The 26,301-nt window shown below is 36.3% G+C and overlaps 1 protein-coding gene across 1 annotated transcript in view; it reads left to right on the forward strand.

The window, feature by feature from the left end:
* Positions 1-431: 431 nt before the first annotated feature.
* The window catches only part of LOC131063709 (probable serine/threonine-protein kinase At1g54610), a gene marked incomplete at its 3' end in the record, with an annotated part of 53,429 nt that continues 27,559 nt past the window's right edge, over positions 432-26,301 (forward strand). Inside the window, 3 exon segments of the mRNA XM_059211063.1 lie at positions 432-1,671; positions 5,365-5,649; positions 21,370-21,687. Of these exon segments, the coding sequence (XP_059067046.1) occupies positions 1,234-1,671; positions 5,365-5,649; positions 21,370-21,687 (1,041 nt within the window).

Consider the following 26,301-nt stretch of genomic DNA (forward strand, 5'->3'; position numbering starts at 1 on the left):
TATTCTGTATCGTCTATCCAACCCTGTAAACGATAAAAATTAAATTTAGAATGAGAATTCCATGCAATTGGATAAGAAATATAGTTATAGTTAGAATGAGAATTCCGACTAGTCAAAAAATAAAAACAAACTCCCAAAAGAGAGAGGGAGGGAGAGAGGGGAACACCTGTACGCCAAAAGGACTCAAAAGTAATCGCACACCTTTTACGGGACACGATAAAACAGCCCACTATTTAACCGCCCTCCAATCAAATACGCCTAACCTGTCCTCACGTTCAGTCTAAAATCCCTAACGAGAATCTCGGCCAATAATGTCGACGTGGCAGTATGATTGGGACAGAGGACCCCTTTGACCAAATCTCTGTTAATCACTGCAATTTAAAAAGCATTTTAAATAGGCGTTTCGTTTTAAACAATAATTATGAGTACTGTTGTCATCATTATTATTATTCCTCGCTCTATGCTCAAAATTTTCAACGACGGCACAATTGGAACGTAGACAAATTAGCGCGCTGCCGTGTTGGAAGCGGCAAGCGGAGGTCGTAGGCTCGAGCCCGGCCAAATCAAGGAGCATCAGTTGATCCTTTGCCAGTATCAAATGCACGCTCTGAACGACGAGATCGTGGCTTCTGGAAGCTTCTACAATTTCTTACTGTGTTGTGATTTCATTGCAGACGAACAAATCTAGATCAGTATTTTCCAAGCAAAAAAAAACAAAAATTTCAAGGCGTGTATTGCATCAGCAGTTTGGCAAAATATAACGAGGTCTGTGTTTCTTTTTTTGTTACTTCTTTTTTGATGAAGGGAATACTGGACCGTAGAATGGGAGCAGGGAGTGGAAGTAATTCAGGGTTAAGGATAGAAGAAGAACATAGGGCGTTAATGGTGGTCTAGGGTTTGAGGATTTAGGGTTTGAAGATCGGAATATTTGGTGCTTAAAAAATGCTCCTGGATTAGGTTTTGGAAATAATGGAATGAAATGCTTTTGTCAACTGTTTACGAGACCAAAATATTGACGAGCCTTTAAAGTCAAAGTAACGTGTGAGGTAAAATTGGAGTGGACGAAGAGTGTTTAAATTCAGCGAGCTCGAATTTGTAGCCTCAGAGGTTTGCTTCCGGGTGTGGACGTTCTGTTATTAATTTTTAGTAGAAATTACGTTGTGCAGCTGCGAGCATTGGGACATCGAATGAAATTTTAAGATGCCATAAATGTCCTAAGGCTATAGATGAGGGATGGGGTGCATATTTGCGAAGCAGCCGGTTCCGGCTGACGTCCCCTCGGCAGGGAATTATAATTCTGCAAGTTCTCCTCCTCCCAAGGAAAGTTTTTCTGCTTCTTACTTGTCGTCTGGAAGAAAGACTAATGTTTCTGTTACAAAGATAGAGAAGAACACCGCCGACGCGGCCTCTAATGGAGTGGAAGAGGTAAAGGAGGTGATCAAGGTGAAGAGCAAGCACAATGGGAATAGTCATGGGAGTGCAGATGGTGAGACGCATGGGGTTCGAGAGAGGAGGAGAGAGAAGCCAAATCCGAGACTGAGCAATCCACCTAAGCATATTCTTGGAGAGCAGGTTGCGGCAGGGTGGCCTTCCTGGCTGTCAGCAGTGGCGGGAGAGGCAATCAAAGGGTGGACTCCACGCCGGGCTGATACATTTGAGAAGCTTGATAAAGTGAGTATAAATTTTCTTGGTCAAGTGCGCAACGTCCATACCCTCTCGTGGATGCTAGGGCAGAGTTTTCAGTCATACGTTCCCATGAAAGTTTTTTTTATTTGATTTACTGAATTCTTCTTATTTCAAGTATGTTTATGTATAGAGTCCATGAAGAATATGTATGGTTTTTTGTTAAAATTCACCTGGGACTTGCACACGGCCTCTTTCGTTGGGGTATGCCTTAGTCTGCACCCAACTAGATGGATGTAGCTTATCTTACCTGGAAGCAGTACTTATACAATTTCAACAATTTATCATGTTACCTGAATTTGAACCTAGTCTCCATTATAAAAGGTCCAATTCTGCTACCACTTGAGTGCATTACTTTTAACTTCTTTAAGTATGTTTCTTAATATCATGTTTCGTCTGAAATTGCTTTTGGGAATTAGTATAAGGTTTTATTTATTTCTGCAGATTGCTCGTGTGTTTCTTTTGCTGTTTGAAACTCAAGTTTCAATCATAAATGAAGATAATACAGAACTCAGATTTCAATTCAGCATTCTAATTTCAATTTTCAGATTTCATTTTGAAAAAGAGTAAAATACTGCGGGGAAGATTATCACGAAAAAAATTAAAAACGAAAACTACGTGGGTAATCTTTTCCAACGTTGTTAAGTTAAATCTGTAGCATGTCTGAAAATTGTCAAAGAAAAAATTATTGTTGGACAGAAATTTAGGTAAGACATGTTGTAAAAGATCAAATCTTGCAAAAGTTTTTGGAAAATTTTGGGAAAAAAAATGTAGCCACTATAGTTTTGTAACTGTTGGGTGGATTTGAAGGAATTTTTGATGAAAGCTTCCTTGCTCCTTTCTGTTCTGTATTCGCTTTGCCAAAATTTTTAGGTTTTTTATTTCTCCACTTCCCTTGGACCTTAATACTAAATTTGTTTTATATATGGCTGAATTGGAGTACTAATGGAATGGGCGTTCATCCCAAATGTCCAGGTTACCCTGTGCAAGCTCTTGTTGTGATGATTGATGCAATTAGATGGTTAACTTTCAGTTTCTTGCATCTTTACATCCTTGTCACCATCACCTTAAACATCTAGTGCCAAGTGGATGGGGATCATACACTCTCATGGCTAATTTTAAGTGTAGAACTAAATTACCCAGCCCTTCAAATGGCCTATATCAACATTAAACTGAGAAAACTTGGACTGTTGATGTTAGGTCATTGTAAAGGCTGGTTAATTTTCACGATGACTCCATCCCTGAACTCAAAAGAAATTAGCCTTCTTGGCATTGAAATATTGCTTTATACCATATCTCAGGATTTGGATAAGGTTCAGTCAACCTGCTGATGTGTGGCTAACATATTGACTTTGATATAAGCTTTTGTATCTGGCTCTGCTCAGATTTTTTTTTCTTCACAATATATTTGATTGTCTTATTTCTAGCTCCTCATAACCCTGCATGCCATGAAAATCACCGGCATATAGATTAATCTCATTTAGTGGTGGTGCAAATGTATTGGATCATGACATAGGCAGTTGTTATATTAAGTTTTTATTAATGATTATGAATTATATCATTTAGAATATTTTGATATTTTAATGTGTTCAAATTGTCATTTTAGAGCACAGGGGTCCTATAGGGTCCAGTCTGGAGAATCAGTGCTACTCTCCAGTGGAAATCTTCTGCACAGTCACTATTCTCTCACTATTTATTCACAATTGTAGAATTGGGCAAAATTAACTCAATATGGAGAACGGAATTCTGTGTGATGAGTGAATGCCAAGAGCTAACATATGAACAAGGGAATGATCTATGCACTAAGCCACGAGCAAAGGAAAATAAAATGCAGAACTACAGTTTACAAAGAATATTTAGTTGACTATACCTTTTCCATGATCCAAGCATTTTACTCTTTTTTGACATCAGAAGTGTTGTTGTCATCTGTGGTGTACATGTAATGTCATTCCCAGTAAAGCATTTGAAAATAAATAATTCTGGCAAAGTAGGATTGTTTCATCTGTGTCAGGAAATGAAAGAGTCTACTCAAGTTCATCACTTTTGCATCATTGGCATCCATATCTGCTCCTCTCTTTTCCTAAGAGATTTTAGAAGTTAAGCATTTTTCGAAATTTCAGGTATTCAATAATTCACATAATGTTTAGGGAGATTGACTGCTTTTCTAGTTTTTGGGTCCCCACCAGTTTATTCCCAAGGGGTTAGCCGTATTTTTTCTTTTTTCTTGCAGCGTGTTCAAATATTTTCAAGTTCTGGAGAGATTAATCACTTAAATAATTCTTTTGCTCAAGGAATTTGCTTGCTCTATCGATAAGATTTATTTTTGCGCTTGATGATATAAAGTTACAATGTAGCAGTTACTAGTAAGTGTAATATTAAAATCTTATTTCCATTCTGTCATGTTTCCTTTTAACAATTTTAAAATGACTTGCTCCAGGATGGCAATTTTTTTCATATCCAGTTTCACATGTAGCCACACACAAATGGGTAAGGGTAAGGGTAAAGGTTGTTTTTTAGGTCACGGCCAAGCCAGATGCCAGTTTGGGGATGTTTTTCCAGTTATCTTATATATTGTTCAAATTTAATACTCCTGGGGTTTCAACCTTATGACCAAGATTGAGAGTCAACTGACCCTTGCCAATCCATCTAACATGCTGTAGAAATTTTGTACCCCTGGGGTTTGACATCATGATCAAGCTTAGGAGTGAAACCAACCTTGCTTAAACACCTACATTCAGAGTACAGAGTCTTAAGAATGGTTCTAAATCTTGTACCTTGTTTTTTCAGCTATGGGACCACAGTTTTCTAGGCATTCCCAGTTTTTAACCAGTCTTCCTACAAGACAGGAAGGATAGATCATGAAGCTTCATTCAAAGAGGGGTTTAAATAAGGACATGGGTTTTACTAGAAACCAAGGCTGAATGGATACAGTGTGAACCCCAAATCAAAACCTTTTGTCAAGGGCCTTCAAATGATGTTCTTTAGTCATAACTCAAACACAAACTATTCTTTATAGGATGTACAGACATCGTCTTCTCATATGGTCCAAAGTCCCATGCCATACAAAGAGAGGATGAAGAGATGATTTAAGTAGATGGCTGTAAGAGAAGCTGTGTATGATACTTCCATACAACGAAGGTATGCTACACATAGAAGAGACTGTGTAAGGCACTCCGTAGGCAGGAATGGAGCTGAAGATGGCTGTTGCAGATTCCTTATCTCAGGTGTAGATAAGTAAGATAACTGAGACTCCCAAGTGTCATTGCTAAAGATTGTCATGGACACAGAGCTAGGGCTTGTCATGATATCTGGATGGTATCACCATAATCTGAAATCTTATCACGCTGAAAGACAATTGAAACCCCTTTCATGCTGGAAGACTAGTTTATGGTTATATTTGGCTCAACACTGTTTGATTTTCTTTTTTATTAATTGTTATACATTTAGAGAGTGTACATTTATTGCTGGTTTGTTAACAATCAGATGCATGGAGACATTTTATGGCTATGGAGATGTATACTTCTTATTATAATTGCGAGCTAACATAGTTAGTAAAGCTTATTCTTCTGATCTTATCAGGTTTTAACCGTTTTATATCATTTTTGATAGAGGTTGCTATCAAATATGGCTTGCAATTTATATATCAGTTTTCAAGTATCTAACAATTACTTTTACTTGCAGATTGGACAAGGAACATATAGTAATGTTTATAAAGCTCGAGATATTGTTTCTGGAAAAATTGTTGCCCTAAAGAAGGTTCGCTTTGACAATTTGGAACCTGAGAGTGTAAAGTTTATGGCTAGGGAGATTTTGGTATTACGACGCCTTGATCATCCTAATGTAGTGAAGCTGGAGGGGTTGGTAACTTCAAGAATGTCTTGTAGTTTGTATCTTGTATTTGAGTACATGGAGCATGATCTTGCAGGTCTTGCAGCTTCTCCTGGAATCAACTTTACCGAGCCACAGGTCAGTGAGTGGTCTCCCTTTCTCTCTGGTTCTTGTACTTGTGAACTATGTGATATGCCTTTGTCCTGTTTTCCATTGAAGAGGCTGTATAAAGAGAATGTTTCTTTTCAAGATTGTCAGATATCTCTCAAATGTGTTGGAGACTGGAATGGTAGAAATTCAAATATAAGTTTTACATTACAAGTAGAAGAGATTTTTTTAATTTTTCCTTTAGTCTAATAGTCTGATGGGTTCTGACAAAGTAGAGAGTAGTAGTCTTGTTTATTCATCACCAAGCCCATGGCTATTTTAAAGTTTTTAAGGAAAGGACATAAACTAAATCTTTATTTGCAAACTAAAGTCTATGACTATGTATAGCCACACATGGCAATTGACATTTTTCTGACATGCCTTGGAAATTTTACAGCTTAGGATTTTGGACAAACCAGGTTAGCTCCACCTCTTTACCCGTGTATGAAATAGTGTATATTTCATGCAAATTTTCTGGATTGATTATTAGTGTGTTTAAGAGTTTGAAATCTTTTAAGACTACAGTGTACAGTTATTATCTTGGCAACAAACTCTTTTGCGTTATTTTATAGTCATATTCTTGGGAATTTATTTTCAATGGGCGTATTTTCTGAATTATTTGCCTTATCTTTAATTTTTCAGAATATTCAACCATGGTTTGTGCCAAGATATAGAACAAATGTCTCTCAAAAACTTTGGCATAATAATGCTAAGTTGTGCTGAAATCAAGGTGCAACTGTGGTTGCAATGTGCAGTAATTGTTCTTGCTTTCCATCTTCTCTCATCACTATGCTAGTTTTGTAAGTCTTCCTGCTCATAGGGGAAATGGTTTTTTTAGTCCTCAATCCCATTCCTAGATGCAGTTATGTTCTAGTCTAGTAAACACCAAATAGTTGAGTAACCAAGTTTTTAATAACAAGGACAGAGAAAGGAAGGTGGCTGCTTCATCCTTGTCTCAAGAGGGTGAAGTCTAGTCAGCTATTCGAGATAAGATTGCTAAATAAATGTCCAATTCTATTTTCTCACTTGATATCATCTCAGTTATCTTGAACTATTGGTCTTAGGTTTCTTCATGTGGAAGAAGTTGAATATTTTCTTGATTGATTATTGGGACTGTGGTTTACTACCATGCAGTCTACAAGCCTGTATTTTTGTTCCACAATTCTGAATAGAACTAAAGATCAGCACATTGGCATTGTTGAGGAGTTAAGTATGCTTTTGCAGTTATCATACTAAAATGTACTTCTCAGTACAGGACGAGCTACCTTGAATCTGTCCTATATTTCTTAAATCTCCAGTATAATGGGCAAGCAAATTTGCATTGGACTTAAAAATAGTGTGTTAGAATTTAGATGGAAAAGTAGGTGATAGCTGTAAATCAGATGGGCTGACCATTTACACTTTCAGTAATGAAGGATGACAGTTATCTTGTAGTCACTTCTTAACAGACAGATAGTTCAATTTATGTAAATGTCCAATATTTAAATGATGAGGATCTATTAGAGATCATGATTCAAAACAGAAGAGAAGGTTGAATTATAAACTTCAATTTATAGGGGCTGGCACTATTTTTTCTAAGAGTAATTGTTGACTTAATATGCTTTAGGTTCAATCAATTTTTTATGGTAGACTTGATGAATTGCCAATTGGAAACCATATTTATATTAAAGAATGACATTCAAATGATGATGATTTATTAGAGGTCATTATTTATACAGAAGAATAGGTTAAATACGATGCTCAACTTTTCAGTTGATAGCAATATTTTTTCAAAAGTGATTAAGTACTCAATATGCTTTAGGGTAAATCAATTGTTATAGCAGAATTCATAAATTGCTGTTTGCAGTCCATGTTCATTGAGTCATCAAAATTTTAGTTGGTTGATTTATCATAAGGTTTATGATGAGAAATATTCAATGATGACCTTTTAAAGACCTATCATTTGTTGCATTTTCTACTGGGACTGCAATTATTATCTATTCCCAATCGAAACTAGGAAACCTTGGGAGTTACTGGTTGTGTTGGATGCTGAGAAGGGATCACTCTAATACATCTCAAGAATGTCAGTTGAAAGATGTTAGATTTATTGATACACTTATTGACAGAGGACCATTCGATGATGGATTGGGGTTTCACAATGAGAAGAAATATGACAAATATACAAGACCTTAGAAATTTGTGCTTTCCTATGTTTTAATTCAGAGCTGTGTTTCGTCGTGAGCAAAGTCTTGTAGCTATTTCTCCCAACTAATGACAGTTCAAATAGCATCAAATTTTTGGTTCTGGCATTGAATAACAATTACTGCCACATGTTTATTTGAACTAAGAGTATATTGAATTCTTAAGTGATGGTCTAATTGTTATGGATATTTTAGTGTGACATTTTTGCATTTGGAGTCCAATAGAATGAGTCGAGCCGCTGGCTTCACTAATGCTTTCAAGACAAAAGGAGGACCTTGTGTAGATTGTATCATTGTCCAGTAATTGCCAAAGCATTTCTCTGAGTTGTTTCACCTTTATGTGTATCAGGTGTTCATATCTTTTTTAAAACTGAAGACTGCATTAATGCCTCAATGCTACAAGCAACTTGGGAGACAAGATAGTCATGAACTAAACTAAGCTTGCTCAAACTTCTCAACAATGTCTCTAGTCTCAACTTGAGACGTTTGTTCAGTGCCTTCTCAAGTATTCCTATGTTGTTAATGATGATCCTTTTCACATTTTCACCTTAAAAAATATGTACATTGCCCTTATTTTGGATACAAGAAAGTTGCTGAGTGTCTTAAAATTGGTTTTTATAAATTAAACGATTTAGAGTGTGTTACCACGAAAAAAGAGGACAGTACTAGAATGCTACCTTATGACCAAGGACGACTATTTCATTTTCAAGTGCTATCTGGTCTTCCATCCACTTATGCTAGCATAATGCCTTTTCATTATCTCTGATTAGGTGGCATGTTACAAGTGACACTAGGTGCTGGATAGATTCATTTGTCATGACTGCATTTGTTTTTCTCAACCATGCATCTTACATCTTTCCATAAAAGGAGGAGTTTTATGGCGGCATTGGAATTCAGAGATTTTTTCCCTGCTAAGGTGAAAAGAGGAGTTTTATGGGAGCACCAGAATCAAGATATCATCTACCTGCCAAGGTGAAAAGAGCTATAAGCATCTTTGCTTTCGTACCAACTTGTAAAGAATCGATATCTTTATTCAAAAACTCCATTTAGCCAGAATATGGTCTATGGGGCACCTCTTAAAGCAGTCAACCTCTATTAGGTACGAAGGAGAAAAAATATTCTGAAAATTTTATTTATGATTTTTATAGAGGAAGAAAATGTATTAACACAAACATGTTTGCCATATTTCTGTCTGATGGTCCCTGGTTACTCATTTATCGTCTGTAGTTCTGTACCTATTCCAAGGACCTGTGTGAAACCTTCCATATCCTATATGGATTAACTACTTCATGGTAAGGGTTTAGCTGTTTTGCTTTAACAAATGCATATTAAAATATTTCATCTTGGTGGGATGTCAAAATAACAGCTTTTGAATTTATCTTCTTGAATCATGTTGAATGTTAAACTATGGTGAAGTAATCAAATTCATGCTTTCTCCTTAAAAGTAAGTTGCCAAATTGGGTACGAGAATGGGAATGGGTATGTGGGTACGAAACACTGGTACAGCATAAATTTTTTTGGGGGTTGGGTATGTTTTTGGTACATTCGTACAATACACACACACACACACACATATATATATACACACATATATATATACATATGTGTAAACATATGTATATACATATATATACATATGTGTATACATATGTATATACATATATATACATATACACATACATATACACATACATATACACATACATATACCCATAAATTGCACTAAGTCACTGCATTCGAGTTCGAGTTCGAGTTCGAATTCGCCAACAATAAAATTCGGCAAGAGGAAAAAGTTCGAAAAAAAATTCTTCATTAAATTTGCTTTATATAAATTTAATTTTAAAAAAAATATAAATAATAGATTAAAAAATATGAGAATAAACAATATTAAATTTTCTTAATTTAATTTATATATTTTAATTTAAATTTATCAAAATTTAAATTAAATATTCTAAAATATTTAATTTTAGTTAATATTTATATCCCCCAACAACCTTATATTTATTGTGCAACTTTATAAAGTATATCGTGTAATTTATTTTGGGCAAAAAAATTATATTTATCTCTGTTAACTTTATTTGTTTTAGTTTATCCATTATTGTGCAACTTTATAAAGTCTGGTTTATAAAGTCTTTATATTGTTTATAAATTCTTTTGGAGAAAGGCGGGATAATCCCTCGTCTCCCAACGTAGTAGTCTACAAACCCTATCGGTGGCCAAGCATCGCGTCAATATGTGACCGTTCCGCAGCCCTCTTGTCATATCCCACGACAACTTGGAAGTGGTCATACGCCGAAGGAAAAAGCCAGCCTGTTATCTTGCGAATTTTAGATGAATTTTTACTAATTTCATGCCGATTTTATGAGTTCGCCGAATTTTGAACATGTAGCCGAAAATTTGGCGAACGTGGAGACTAAGCATATACATATACATATACATATGTATGAAACCTTCCATATCCTACATGGATTCACTACTTCATGGTAAGGGTTTAGATGTTTTGCTTTAACAAATGCATATTAAAATATTTCATCTTGGTGGGATGTCTAAATGATAGCTATTGAATTTATCTTCTTGAATTATGTTATGAATGTTAAACTATGGTGAAGTAATCAAATTCATGCTTTCTACTTGAAAGCTAAGTTGCCTAATTGGGTACGAGAATGGGAATGGGTATGTGGGTATGAAACACCGGTATGGCAATTTTTTGGGGGGGTTGGGTATGTTTTTGGTACATTCATACAATATATATATGTATGTATATATGTATGCATATGCATATGTATATACATACACATATACACACATACATATGCATATGCACACACACACACACACACAGATTATATATATATATATATATATATCTGTGTGTGTGTGTGTGTGTAATCTCGAGTTTCCAAGACATGGGATAGGGGGTACGCGTTTCCAGGATGGTGATTTTTTTTTGCCAATTTTGGGGATAGCAAAGGGGACGGCTATAGAAAAATAGGGAAAATTAAAACATTCATATGAAAACATGGATAAAGCATGCACATATACATTATAGAACCTTAACATATAAGAACTAGTAGAGTTCTTATGCCAAATTTGAGTTAAATTGAGAGTCAAAGTCAAATTGCTTATAGAATTCATTGTCAAAATTCACTATCAATATGCAGAATTTATGGGGATGTCCCTTGTCCTTGGGACGGGGATGTGTTGATGTCTTTTTATGACAACGTCTAACACAGAATAAAGTTGTCCAATGGTCAATTTACTCTCTCTCGATCAAAGTTCAATTGTATGCTACGATTGCAATAAGTTCAAACAATTGACTCCAAGGTTTTGATTATGCAATGGACGTGACTCAGTTGGCTTGATGTGATATGCTGGTTATCCAAGGGGACTTATGTTTGAATCGTTCTTTTACTTCTTTGCTGTGGCTGGAACTTCATCATCAGATATGGTGATTCTGCGATGCTTTTGCTACAAATGAACTGAACTAGAATGGACTGAAATTAAAGGGGAAAGGGTTAGAAGAATCTAAATCTACTCCCAAGGGCAGTGATATCAATAGATAATGCTTTAGTGGACAAATTTCAAATAAACCAAATTTTGCTTAGCCAAGATTAACTACAACTCCACAAGAACTGGTGCAATCTTCCAAGGATGTTGAAGGATTTTCAAATTGAGAAAGTGCATTTGAGTACCCAAAACGACGCAATCCAAATGACTATCCACAATTGAACTTGGCACAAATTTAGTGGCTTAGGCTAACTTTACATTGCAACTTATAATCCAACAAGATGCAAAAAGTATGAGCCATGGAAACTCATCAAACACCATTACATTCTCCACTGAAATCAAATCACTATTCTACTTCTACTCTAAGCGAGGAAGGTGAAACCATGCAAGTTTTGAAAAATAACTTAAATGGACACCATCAGAGAACAATGTTTCATTGTTATTATCTCAAACTTATCGCAACAATTTCATACAAACTCCTCCTCTTTACAAATGAGGTGGGTCACCCCTTTATATAGGCTTCATGCCTTGATTACATGCAACCCCCTAATTAGGGTTTCTCCTTAAAGATTCCCACACATGATGCAACAAGGTGGGAATATTCATTGAATGCCCATTATACCCACTAACAATTAATTCCTGCATGCCCAAAATGCTGTCCACTTGTGCATTAAATGTTCACTTTCCATCAAATCTGCCCAATATGTCATAAATGCAATAAATATCCCTCCATGCAAAATTGCCCATCATGCCATAAATGCCCCATCATCTCCCAAATGTAATGGTTACATGCAAAAGATGCTCCATTATCTCGCCATGCATTGACTTTGCCGCTACTTGGTCAAATATTCCAGTAATGAAGGAATTTCTTCAATCCTTAGCCAAATTTCATTTCCTGGAATTGTCTTGAAGGAAGAAATTTCCAACTTAGTCAATTTTTCACTTTTCCTATTTTTTACGAATTTTTTTCAATTTGAGTTCCAAGGTCCAAGAGGGCGAAAATTCTCCCCTTTGGCCAATTTTGCCATCGCCTTGAAATTTGGACGAATTTTCATGCCTGAAAAAGGATTTTTTGAAAATTGTCCCGAGGGGATTTTCTTTTCAATTCTTATCCTTGTTTGCAAATTTCCATGCCTTGGAATTTGATCTTCAAACTTGGGCACTGGAATGACCCTGAAAAATAAATTGAATGAATGATTCAATAATCGGATAATTACATTGAACGATATACACACGTATATATAGAGGTTACAAGACGATGTTCTATAATTAGAACATAATGTTAAAGTAAAAAACTAAAGAGCTAAACGCTAAATTAAGTGTGAAAAAGTATATATATAGAAGTTAAAAGCTAATATACACACACACACACACACACATATAGAGAGAGAGAGAGAGAGAGAGAGAGAGAGAGAGAGAGAGAGAGAGAGAGAGAGAGCTAATTACATAAAAAAAGTAAATGACCATTAACCAAGGAACTAAAAGTAGGTGACTAACATAGAATTAGATATTCTAATACCCTCCCTTAATGGTCATGCTATCTATCACACCAAGCTGCCCTCTAAATTTGAGAAACTTTGCCGGGCTCAAGGACTTGGTGGGGATATTTGCAGTCTGATCTTCTGTAGGAGTGTACTGCAGTATCACTGATCCATCTTCAACATGCTGGCGGATGAACTGACAATGAAGCTCCACATGCTTTGTTTGCTCATGGAAGACTGGATTTTTGGCTAATTTGAGAACCCCTTGATAATCACAAAACAAGGGAGTAGGTCTTGGTTGAGACATTTGCATGTTTGCAAGCATTCTACGTAGCCAAATTGCCTCACATGCTGTCTTAACAGTTCCTCAATACTTTGCTTCGGTCGAGGAAAGAGCTATTGCCTGTTGCTTCTTGCTGGTCCATGTGATTGCACCTGTACCCAAGCTGAAAACATACCCAAAAGTTGACTTTCTGTCATCAACACAACCTGCCCAATCTGAGTCTGTGAAACCAACCAGCCTAGGATCTTTGCTTCTGCTATACAAAATGCCAAAATTAGGAGTGCCCTTCACATATCTAAGCACACGCTTCGCTGCAACCCAACGTTCAACTTTTGGGGCTGACATGAAGCGAGAAATATAGCTCACAACATAACTGATGTTAGGTCTAGTGGCGGTGAGATAGATGAGGCTGCCCTCTAGTTGCTTGAATGAAGACTCATCCACTACAGGTGAATCTGATTTGGTTGATAATTTGAGCCCTATCTCCATAGGTGTAGATGCAAGTTTACAATCTTGCATTCGAAACTTATCTAGTAGGCTCTTGGCATACTTTGATTGAGAAATGAATATGTGGCTATCAGTTTGCCAAACCTCTACACCGAGACAATAATGGAGAAGTCCCAAATCTGTCATATCAAAATGCTGACACAAATTCTGTTTGACCTGCATGATCAGATGTGCTGCATTGCCAGTAATGATGAGATCATCAACATAGACTACTAGAAATAGAATATCATCACTAGTATGTTTGACATGCAAATTGGGATCTGAAGGACTCCTTTGAAAGCCTTGATCAATCAAGTACTTGTCAATTTTGATGTACCATGCACGAGGAGCCTGTTTGAGGCCATAGAGTGCTTTGACTAGTCTACATACTTGGTGTTCCTTACCGGCAACCTTGAAACCTGGAGGCTGCGTCATGTAGACTTCTTCTTGCAAATCACCATTGAGAAAGGCACTCTTGACGTCCATTTGATGAACTTTCCATCCAAATTAAGTTGAGAGAGCGAGGACAAGCCTAATGGTACTCATCTTGGCTGTGGGAGCAAAACTCTCCTCATAGTCGATGCCCTCCTTCTGTGAAAACCCTTTTGCCACCAATCGAGCCTTGTACTTATCAAGGCTTCCATGAGCTTTATACTTGACTTTAAACACCCATTTGCTGCCAATGGGCTTCTTTCCTGGAGGAAGATCAGACAATACCCAAGTGTTGTTTTTCAGAAGACTATGTTGCTCCGTTGCCTTAGCCTTTTCCCATTCAGGTACACCTTTAGCCTATGTATATGTTTGACGCTCATAAATACTGTGAATGTTGGCCATAAGAGCAAAATTAACTGTGTGTTGCTTGCTCTTACCTCTAACTTATCTACCCTCAATGAGCTCATCATCATGAAGATCACCAATGGTCTTGGCCCACCACTTAGGCCGGAGAGTAGAAGTACCAACATCTGCTACAGGATGAAGATTACCTGGAATATTTGGAGCAAGCTCCTTTGGATGTGGATCTAGAAGATCCCGAGGAAAGTCAGGGGGTGCAATGTCATGCCTGGGAGATCCCACAACTTTAGAGTCAACTGGATCCCTCCCATCAAGTGGAGCTAAGAGAAGACGAACACCCATACTTGCAACCTTTGGAGGGTGATCCTCAGTGCTCAAATCAGGAGAGGAAGGCTGAAAAGGCCCTCTTTCTTCATCAAATACTACATCTCGACTGAGTATGAGGTGATTAATGTCTATATCAATCAGCCGATATGCCTTGTGGTTGTCACTGTAGCTGGTGAACATCAATTTATGACTCTTTGGATCCAGTTTGGTGTGCTTGGCATCTGGAATCCAAACATAAGCTGTAGAGCCAAAAACTTTCAAATGACTGATTTTGGGCTTCCTGCCAGACCAAGCTTCCTCCGGAGTCGTCTTCTTAACGATCTTTGTGGGAGACCGGTTCAGAAGGTAGACTGTAGTGAAGACCGCTTCCGCCCAAAAGCGTTTTTGAACATTTCTATGCTCCAACATAGACCGAGCCATCTCAGTGACTGTACGGTTCCTGCGCTCAACAACACCGTTCTGCTGTGGGGTGTAAGGTGTGGTAAGCTGATGCTTAATGCCATGTGATGCACAAAAGTTGGTGAACTCTGTAGAACAAAATTCCCCTCCATTGTCGGACCAAGAGTGACTATCTGACAACTAGATTGTTTTTCCACTAAGGCCTTAAATGTCTGAAACATGGTGAACACCTCTGATTTCTGCTTAAGAAAATAAACCTGCATGCGTTGCTGAAATTATCAACAAATAATAGAAAATACTTGCATCCAGTGACTGATGGAGTGTTCATGGGACCACAGATGTCCGCATGAATGAGTTGCAAGACCTTGGATGCTCTCCAAGCGTCTCCATATGGAAACAGAGTCCTATGCTACTTTCCAGCTTGACACGCTCCGCAAGCTCCATGATTTTGAGTTTGAATCTCAGGTAATCCTACGACTAGATCCTCTCGAACCAACTGAGAGAGATAGTGGACATTGAGATGCTCATATCGCTGATGCCAAAGAGTGCTGATGGAAGTACTCCTAGCTGCCATGGCGAGCTCCTGAGAACCAGTAGAATCAACAAGTCTATATAGACCATGATCCTCAATACCAACTGCAACTGTAGTGCGAGTCTCCTTGTCAACAATGCTGCACTTGTTCAACCCGAAGACGACATCCAGCTGTGGTGAATGCTGCATAATCTGACTGACTAACTGTAGATTGAGCTTCATACCAGGTACAAAGTATACATTCAAGAATATTAAATCCCTCCCACCAGATGAAATTTGAACGTTGCCCTTGCCGACAACAGTATACTCTTCACCTCCACCAAAGATCACTGAATCAGTGAAAGGCATGTACTCTGTAAACCAATCCCGACGATGTGTGAAATGTCGAGAGGCTCCAGAGTCAATGTACCAGGCTGATGATTGAACATCATCATCAGAGGAGGTTTGGGCCATGAACGCATAGAAGACAGATTCCTTCTGATTAGGATGCGTGGCAGAATTGGCTTTCTGCTTGGACCCTCCCTGTTTGGATTGCTGGGATGCTATCAATTTTCGGCAATCTTTCACCAAATGGCCATATATATGACAGTAGGAACACTGCAAGCTCTCCTTTTTGGAAGACTGCTGAGGTTGACCTTGACCTTGTCCTATTGCTGGAAGGACAGAGCTTTACCTTTGTACTTATGTGAAGCTGAGGCTGTGAAAGCCTGTTCAGTGGATGAACTAGCGCTGCTTCCAAACTGCTGCTTCCATTGATCTTGCTGTAGCAGCTTGTTCCAAAGATCAGGAAACTTCAAATCAACACTAGTAGAGGAGATATTGAGCGTATCAATGAAATGCTCGTAGGATCTGGGAAGGCTTTTCAGCGTGATCACTACCATATCCTCTTCCACCATGGTTCGGCCTATAGCTTCCAAGTGATCACGGATGTCCTTGATCTTCGTAAGATGTGCCTGGATAGATGACTTCTCATCCATCATGATAGAAAACAACATATTCTTTAGAAAGAAAGCTCGGCTCTTGTTGGACGTTTCATGAAGATCTTTCAAAAGATCCCAGATCTCTTTTGTTGTTTTACCTGAAGGCACCTGTGGGAGTTGATCATCTGTGACAGAGAGTTTGATAAGCATGACAACCTCTCGATTCTTCACCATGTTTGTCTTGATCATCACCTGCTTTTGTAGGACGAGATTCCTTGCCCAAACCAAGCTGAGCAAGGCAACGATACTCAAAGATGGTAAGCATATGCTGTTTCCAGGTGTTGTAGTTGCGGCCGTTGAACTTCTGATTGTGTTCCAACATGATGTTGGTTAATGATGCCATCACGGAAATCAAGGTTGATCGAGGTCAACTGAGTGAAAGCAAGAGACAGAAGAATTTGATTTAAACAAAATCAGAATAGAAGCAGCTGCTGAAAAAACTGAAACCCTATAGGAGAATTCTGACACAAATTCCAAGACACAAATTTCCAGGTTTGGAAGAAACCCATAAATAAAATTTTCTGCAAACTTAAAACAGCATCAATGGTTCCCAGAAGATAGCAAAATTCCCGACGTCCACAAAATTAGTAGAAATTGCAAACTGTTTTTAAAATCCAAGGCAAATTTGTTGGCACAAAATTCAAGGCACGGAAAACGAGGCACCCAAAAAATCTGAGACCAACCCAAAAAGCTCTTGAAAAACCCACCAAGAATCTGAAAAGAGAATGCAAATCCGACGACTCAAAAATTGAGGCATGGAAAACGATGCGTTTAGAAAAATCTGACGACGACCCAATTGAGGTCTCGAAAATTCTACCTATTATTTGCAACCAGAATAAAATTTTGACTTTTATTGAAGGGTCAAAACCCTAGTCGAAAATCGCAGAAACCCTAGGAAAATTTCAACCTGCAAAAAAAATGCGCCTAGGAAGAGAAAAAGATCTTTTTTTAAACAAAAAAACAGTTTAAACAAAAATCTCTTCAATAAAAACTTCGAAAAATTTTAATAACAAAAACTTTCGAAATTTTTAATTTCCATGCTTTGATACCATGAAAAATAAATTGAATGAATGATTCAATAATCGGATAATTACATTGAACGATATACACGTATATATAGAGTTTACAAGACGATGTTCTATATTTAGAACATAACGTTAAAGTAAAAAGCTAAAGAGTTAAACACTAAATTAAGCGTGAAAGCTAAATTAAGCTTAAAAGCTAATTACATAAAAAAAGTAAATGACCATTAACCAAGGAACTAAAAATAGGTGACTAACATAGAATTAGATATTGTAATAGACCCTGTGGAAGAAAGTTCATCTAGAAGGAAAATTCCTTCCCTTCCTCACTTTGGTGCTACACAACATGCTTGAGCGCTATCTTGACCCTATGGAGGATTTCTATGCCTTAGACAAAATTTCATCACCCCCTCTGTCTAGTGCTCATACTTGACCTTGGGCGTTGATTCACCTCCATGAAGGAATTTTGACTTTGCTTGATTTTTCCATGACACCCTTCATTTGGTGCCCAAGGACCTGATTGGGAGGAATTTTCACTTGATGGAGGAATTTATGGTGTGGAGGAAAATTCCTCCAAACCCTTAGTTTAGTGCTCTACTTGGCTCTTGGGTGGAAATTCCATGTAGGGGAGGAATTCTTCTTTCATTGATTTTTTCTTTGCCACCTTGGTTTTAGCGCTCCATGTCTTACTTGGGCGCTATTTAGGCATGATGGTGGAATTTTGGGTGTGAATTCCTCCACACCCCCATTTACCAACTTGGGCACTAATTAGGCATGGTCATCCCAACATGAGCGCTATTTCCACATGTTCAAGGAATGATGGATTTTCTTGCTTTCCTTCTTGACCTCAATTCAACGTTCATTCCTTGACTTGGATGCCTTTCTTGCCAAGGTAAAGGATTTCTTGATTTCTTGCCTGATTCAATCATTTTTCAATCGTTTCCAGATTAGGATGCCATTTTGGATCAAAGTAATTTTCTCTACCAGACTTAGAGGATTTTCAATGCTTTCCACTTGGGAATGGAAGTTAGCCATTTTTCTATCAGTTAGCTTGCTTTTTCAAACTTTCTGGATTTAGAATTGTTCAGGAATGTTTCGTCTTCAGTGCCAACACTCCTGCTTGTGAAGAGCCTGCCAAAAATAGACTTACTATTGAAGAGGGGAAAAACCAGCAAGGTGGATTCAGGTGGTTAGTGCACAAACAAAACACTAAAATTTATTAAAACATGAAACATGAATAAAACCACATAAAAACATGAAGATAATACTTATACCTTGCAAACCTTTACCTTCTCCCTCGGATTGAGCCTTCGGTGAAGTTGAATAGCGCCTCTCTTCAACTTGATTGGATGGGCTCCTTCTTGATGGATGTGGAATGCTCTCCAAATGCTCAACAAGGTAAGTGGATTTGATAGGATTGGATTTGAGTGATGGATTAAAGATGGATGGATTTGGTAGAGGATTATGAAGAGAGAGAGGAGAAAAGAGCAGCATGAGAAGTGGATGATTTGTGAGGAGAATATGCTCCAATTTATGGATTGGAGAAGGCCAATGGAGGGCCAAGATTTGATTTGATCATGAAGGGTTGAGATTGATTTTAGATAGAAGACATGGATCAAGGGTGCCTTGGGAAAATAAACAGGAATATAAAATTCCTTGGGAAAAGGGGGGAGAAATTTGAATTTCAAATATGAGGAATTAAAAATTCCAAAATAAGGATGCATTGAGGGATTCGAAGAAATTTGAATTTCTTTGAGAGACTCAATGTTGATGTGACATGAGTGGGAATTAAAAATTGAGAGATAATGATAAACATGATTATGAGAGATTCTAGAAGGATTAATTAGGCTAATGAGATTAGGAAAAGTGATTTGTAGGAATCACATGACTAGGTTAATTAATTAAAATTAATTAACGAAGTGGGTTCAAAGGAAATGATTATTGGAGGGGACTTTAGAAGAATAGGGGAATAATTAATTAATTTGATAAATTAATTATTGGACAATAGTGATAGGATTAATCAAATTAGATTTAATTGATTCTGAGAGGAATGAGGATAACACAATTAAGTCAATTAATTATGTTGATAGGCTTAAATTAATTAAATATTAATTTTAGGTGTCTACAACTATAAATAGTAAGTACTTCAGAATGTTAAGATTAGGGCAAAACAAGACAAGATAACACTTAGTAAAATTAGAAACTTACTAAAAATAGAAACTGCTAAAAATAGTAAGTTTGATTTTTGATGAAATGAAGACAATTCGAGAGGTAGTGAAACCCCTAAAAAATAGGAACTTTCTATAAATAGAAAGTTGCTTAGAATTCGCTCAAATTTCATTGGCGGGTTCCTTGAAGGGTCTTGATTTCAATACAATGGTCAGTTTTTCCAAAACCCTAAAGGAAAGGCCTCAAATCCAAGTCTGAAGGGCAAAACCCTAAAACAAACAAAACAAGCTCTAAACTTAGCCAAATTTGCTCAAACGAGCTGCAGACTTGATTAAATTGACCCCCAAACACTTGCAAGCTGAGAGGACTGACGAGACTGCTGCAACAAGAACCAAAACCAAAAGACCAAGAGGACCTAAAAAGTAGGGGGTTCCCATTTGAAATGGGGCTATGTGTGAAAACGTCACAACAAGATGCCTGAAAAAAAACTTGGGACGCGACCATGTGTAATGTGTATATATATATATATAGGTAAAAAATAGAATTAAGTTTAGAATGTCATATACTGATACATATGCTAAACAAAACCATTACAAATTTCAAATTTTGAAGCATAATATACTAATTTAAATTCAGTTTTCAATATCAAAAAGATCAAACTAGAATCTCATGATAGATAATTTCTGAGCTCACTAATCAGCACTGTAGGTCTTAAGAATATCAAAAAGATCAAACTAGAATTTCAGAAACATTTCGGCATCTAAAAACACAAACCCCCTAAACCCAGAGGAGATTTGTTTCAGAATTCAAGTCCGGTACATTTCATACAAAATCTAAACTAATTAAACTACAATATTGACTATTAATATAGGTAGATATTTATTCTAACACTGTCTAATGTTGGTAATGCTAGGATTTGTTTGAACAACAATTCTAATTTTGTTGAAACCTGCCTTAGAAAAATAAAATGTATGCCAAGGAAAGTGTATCACCTGCTATAAATATCTCTTAAATAAGTGTTGGCTTCTTAACCAGAGGAGCATGTATCCCAAGATACAAATTATATCGTTTCTCTAATGCCACCTTGTTTTCCTGCATAGAAATTGTTCAAACAACAATTCTAAATTGTTGAATCCTGTCCTTGAAGAGAAATTAATGCTAAGTAACATGTGTCATTTACTATGAATATCTCATCAAAAAGTTTATGTTTCATTACAGAAAAATGCCTCTAGAACTTAAATAAATTTTTAGTGATTTCTTCAAATTTGTATACTACCACTTTCCATCTATCAGTTGGGAACATCATAATTAGATATTCATTTTGACTTGGGCTAGTAATTTTCTAAGATGGTAAACAGTAATGTGTCTTGGCCATTAATAAATGGCTCATGTCTTCATTTCACTAATTACTGCCCTGGAGGCTTCAATGAGGATATAATGCTGCATTGTTTCTTTCAAGTTGCTGCCATGGATATATCCTTGTTTCAGTTTGGTAACTTCCATATCTGTAACCTTGATAGAAATGACAATTTTGATGTATAAATCATTTGCAGGTGAAATGCTATGTAAATCAGCTGCTTTCAGGACTTGAACATTGTCACAACCGAGGCGTCTTGCATCGGGATATTAAAGGCTCAAATTTGCTTCTTGATAATGGAGGTGTCTTAAAAATTGCTGATTTTGGACTTGCAGCATTTTTCAATCCTGATCACAAGCAGCCTATGACTAGCCGAGTTGTTACACTTTGGTATCGTCCTCCAGAACTTTTGTTAGGGGCTACAGATTATGGTGTAGGTGTTGATCTCTGGAGTGCAGGTTGCATACTTGCTGAGCTCCTTGCAGGCAAGCCAATAATGCCTGGACGTACAGAGGTAATTTTAGAAGTCAACTTATTGTTCTGTTTTTTCTAGCTGATATTCTGGATTACAGCATGCATAGATAGTTCCCTATGTTATATATTCTGTGAACTCGCTGATCTTAGTTTATATGCATACTTCTACATGACATCTTGTGTGGAGATAGGTAGGATTTTATTTTTATTTGATTTTGCCTCCTGTTGAGAGTGGGACAGTCAATCATGATGATTAAATGTTGTTCAACACTATAAACTCTCAATTTCTATATTTTTAGCGATTTCCTCTCTGATTTTACTATTTATTTTATACCATTCATTTTTATTGTTTATTTATGCATTCATTTCCCTCCTGGATTTTCTTTTTTGGTCCTTTTTGGAACCTTTTGTCATGTTTTGGTCTCTTTTCTTCGTTCCACATGCTTCTCCCTATCTCTCTTCCCCTTCTTATATTACCTTGAGTCAAGTCTGTAAGTTATATTTTTACATCTCCTGGCACTCTCTTACATCCTGATGATGATCACGGAATGTGATCCGAGACGTTTGGAAAAAAGTGACACAATCAAATCCAGAAGCAACTACTTGATAAACTCTCAATTTGTTGAACAGAAGGGACAACAATAACAAGAGATCTGATCTATGACATCCTGGGAGTAGTATTTTGGTTTTCTCATCTGTTTATGCATTGTATACGTATTTGTGTATAATGTGCAGAATTCAGTTGTATTTTTGATTTGCTCGTTTCATTAAGTTTGAAGTATTTGCATATGCTTTGCCATCCACATCTCTTGTATGTTTAAGTCTATATTTCTCTGAGTTTCTGGGACAGCAAAATATTCCTCAAGATTCTGGGAATGATGCCCCTGATGGTCATAACACAAAAACAAACTTCTTTCTCTAGTTTCAGCTCGTGGTGATCTTTACATCAATTGAATATTCAGCTAAAGTTTACTCACTATCAATCCTTTTGCAATTTTCATGTTTGCCACTTGCTAGGTACTTCCCCTCTCCTGATCAGATACGTGTATTTGCATAATGAATATGTATGTATGTATAACAGTAAAGGTATATATACATATACCCCCTCCCTCCCTCCTCCCCCCCCCCACCACACACACACATGGTTTAATTACTCAGTGGACTTGCCTCGGATTCGCCAAGACTTGTGAGTCTGTAGGCAGGCCGAGCTGACTTGCCACAGACTTGCGAGCCGAGTCCGGGCCGAAGACTCCTGAGTCTGTGCTAAGGACTCGTGCGAGTTTGGTGCCGGGACTCCCGAGTCCTGATGAAGGACTCTCGCCACCTGCTGAGAACACCCAGTCAAGGTTAAAACATTTTTTTTTTTCACTTGTCCTCTCTTTTGACATTTGTTATTACTCAAAACAGATCTGTTATACATTTTAAAGTTTGAAACTATGAGTATGAATGATGAAATTTCAAATATTGAGTGTTTGGAGATCCTATGACGTGTAATGTTTTAATTATGGCTCTTATGTTCTCTAAATGCATTAATTTCGTCCTGTTTTTTTGTAAAACTATGGTTTTCTTTCTTGCGGAGTCCTTTCCCAAGTTTTTTCCGACTTCGAGTTTGAGTCCAATTTTTGGGCTACTGAGTCTGCGGCGAGTCCGAGTTTTCCAACTCTGCGTGAGCACAGGTACGCATGTGTGTGTGTGTATGTATGTATGTATGTATGTATAATTCACCAAATACATAAATATAATAAACATAATCAGTAGTATAAAGAAAAAAATATGCATATAAATAAATGATTTTAGGGTGATGTTCTATGCTATGTTCCATGTTTTTTCTGTAATAGGAATGACAGGGAACAATAATGGGCCCCTATCCATGGGGCCCATGGAATGTAATATTCAAGTTACAGCATACACTTATAAAATGTAAATTAGTATTACAGATATACAAAATAAAGCCCAAAAGTATGGGATTCACCCAAAACAAAGCTAAAATAGTATTTTTTGTTAAATTGGAAAAAAGATTGGTGCTAAGTGATCTTTGGGATGGTCAAGGGACGCTACAGATTTCCTCAGCCATCCTCAGAATTCCCATGCTCATTAGCTGGAATTCTCAGTGCACATCCTTGATTTCCACAAGGGGACACCCCTTGTCATAGCCATGTCTTGGCGATGGGGTTGGGGGCAAGAACATTCTCCGTGTAATTCCTGGACCTATGCCTTTACATACATAAATAATTGAATATGTGTTTTTTTATAAGTTGCTATAGCCATCTGTATCTGTGTTAGAGATCTTGAAAGTTGTCTTATTGGTATCTGAATTTGTATCCATTTGAATGCAATTTTGGGAATTTCCTTTTGACTTACATTAGAGCCCTAATCACATCAATGATTATATGTCGACAATAACTCGATTATCCTATATGTGGTCATTATGAAGGACTTATTATCCTGTAACATTGGATAGCATGTTTTCTCCATTGAAGCTTTGGGTTATGCCAAATTGACACATCTCTTTCCCATTCATTGCCCTCGATCATGCACTAAATCTTTCAGGAGCCTCCTTAAACCATTCACTTCAACACCACCTATAGTAAAGAGGCTGTTTTTCACAATCTAGCAACACAAAGCCTCATGTGTGGTTCATAAGTTGTTTATCCATGTAGTTCACAAAGAAATCTCTAACACATTCCATGGTGGCCCTTCCAAAACCTCCATAGCTATGGCCAACCCAATCTGTGGTTGAAAGAGGGAGTTTCTCCGATTTCATTCACCCTCATATCTGTGCAGTAAATGACTTCTTACCATTCAATGCTATTTAGATGAGCTTGCTGCAATTTAACCATTTTTAATAATTATTTTCTTCAATTCCTGTATGTGGGCTCAGAATTAGGGCCAAGAAGCAAACTTCTTTTATTCAGGGCCTACTCTGATTCCTCATTTTCCTATTGTTTTTAAACATGCATTTATTTAATGCCAAAATACAAGGATTTTTTATAGTGCAGGGGTTAGAATGCAAGCATGTAAAGTACCAACAGCATGATCTTGTTAATGCTGAGAGGCATTCTACAATGGCAGCAAGGGATGGAGCATAATGGTGTGACAACGATAACAAAAATTCTTACCTTTTGATTGAAATTTGATAGCCATTTAAATGTCCAAATACTAATATTTAATAATAAGCATAACTATAGAAGAGCAAACACAAATAAAAATTTGAAATTAAACTATAATCTATATATATAAATACTGTTCATCTTTTAAAAATTAAATAAATCAAATATATAAAAGAATTGAAATTAAAAATTAATCTACTGATTCTTAATTAAAATTTATGGCCAAATGGTTTAAAAAAAATTGTTAGTAGACAGAGAAAAATTAATCCTTCTAAAAATTTATTTTATAATTTTTTTTTTTTGATAAATCATAGCTGAAGCGGTAATTTTAGCTTTTCCCTGGAGCTAAGGACCAGTCAAGTAGACTCGAATCCAAGACCTCCCATGTAGGAGGCTCACAGCTAACCGCTGCGTTGTGGGGTCATCCCCTTTATAATATTTTATTTTTGATGAATTTTGGAAATAATAATAGAAAGTTTAACATATAAATAAGAAAATTAGATGCAAATGTATGTTTTTTTAAAATTAGAATTACCCAAATGAATGGTGGTTTTTGCAAAAGTAAAATTAAAATTAAAACAAGTCTTACATCAAGAAAATAAAGTAAATAATGTATATACAATAAAATTTATATGTCCATGTATGTAGTAAATAAAACTATAACTAGCATACTTATCTTTAGAGGAATATAGGTAAAGTACGCCAAAAGATATCATATTTGTTCATTATTGCACTTAAAAATTTATTATATTGTAATTAATATTAAATTATTATTATTTTTTTGATAGGTAAATAGCTGGATAGGGCCAGCTCCCATTTATATCAATAAGTTCAAAAATTTACATCAAATTGATTAGCATATAGCAGATATAGCCTCCATACTACCTAATCTTATTTTGTAACAGCCACTAGATAATATTAAATTATTATTATATAATGATTGTAATTAATATTAAATTATTATTAAGATATGATTATATTATTATGTTTTAATATAACTAATTTTATATTTTTTTATTTCCATAAAACTCTTTACAAAAAGAAAAAAGCTTTTAGTACCAAATTATTATTATTATATTTTTATTTTATATTCCTTATCCTTATCCTTTTGAAAAAATGGATTTTATGTAGGGACACTTTCATTCCCCCATAATTAATAATATTAGATTGAGATAACTACGAGGTTAATTAATTGCATGATGGAGATAGATAGAATTGATTGATCAATTAAACTTAAGAGTGAGTGGCAGTTGAGAGGTGGAAGTGATGATATAATTAGCATTAAATAATTTAAAATTATTTAGATGAATGCATGAGAGGAGAAAATAAATAAAATAAATAAAAATATAATAATAAAACATTTTTTTGCTTTTCATGCATTTAAGTGTCACAAACACGTCAAATTAAATGCTTCTAGTTTATATTGACAAACGTTTTTGCATCCATATGTGGGTGTAATACGCCTTCAACATAGTAAATAAAATAGCATAATAAATAAAATAATTTTTAAGTAAATAAAATAGCTCCAAAGAGGAGATAGAGAA

This window comes from Cryptomeria japonica, chromosome 9 (genome assembly GCF_030272615.1).
Source record: "Cryptomeria japonica chromosome 9, Sugi_1.0, whole genome shotgun sequence".
Lineage (NCBI taxonomy): Eukaryota > Viridiplantae > Streptophyta > Pinopsida > Cupressales > Cupressaceae > Cryptomeria > Cryptomeria japonica.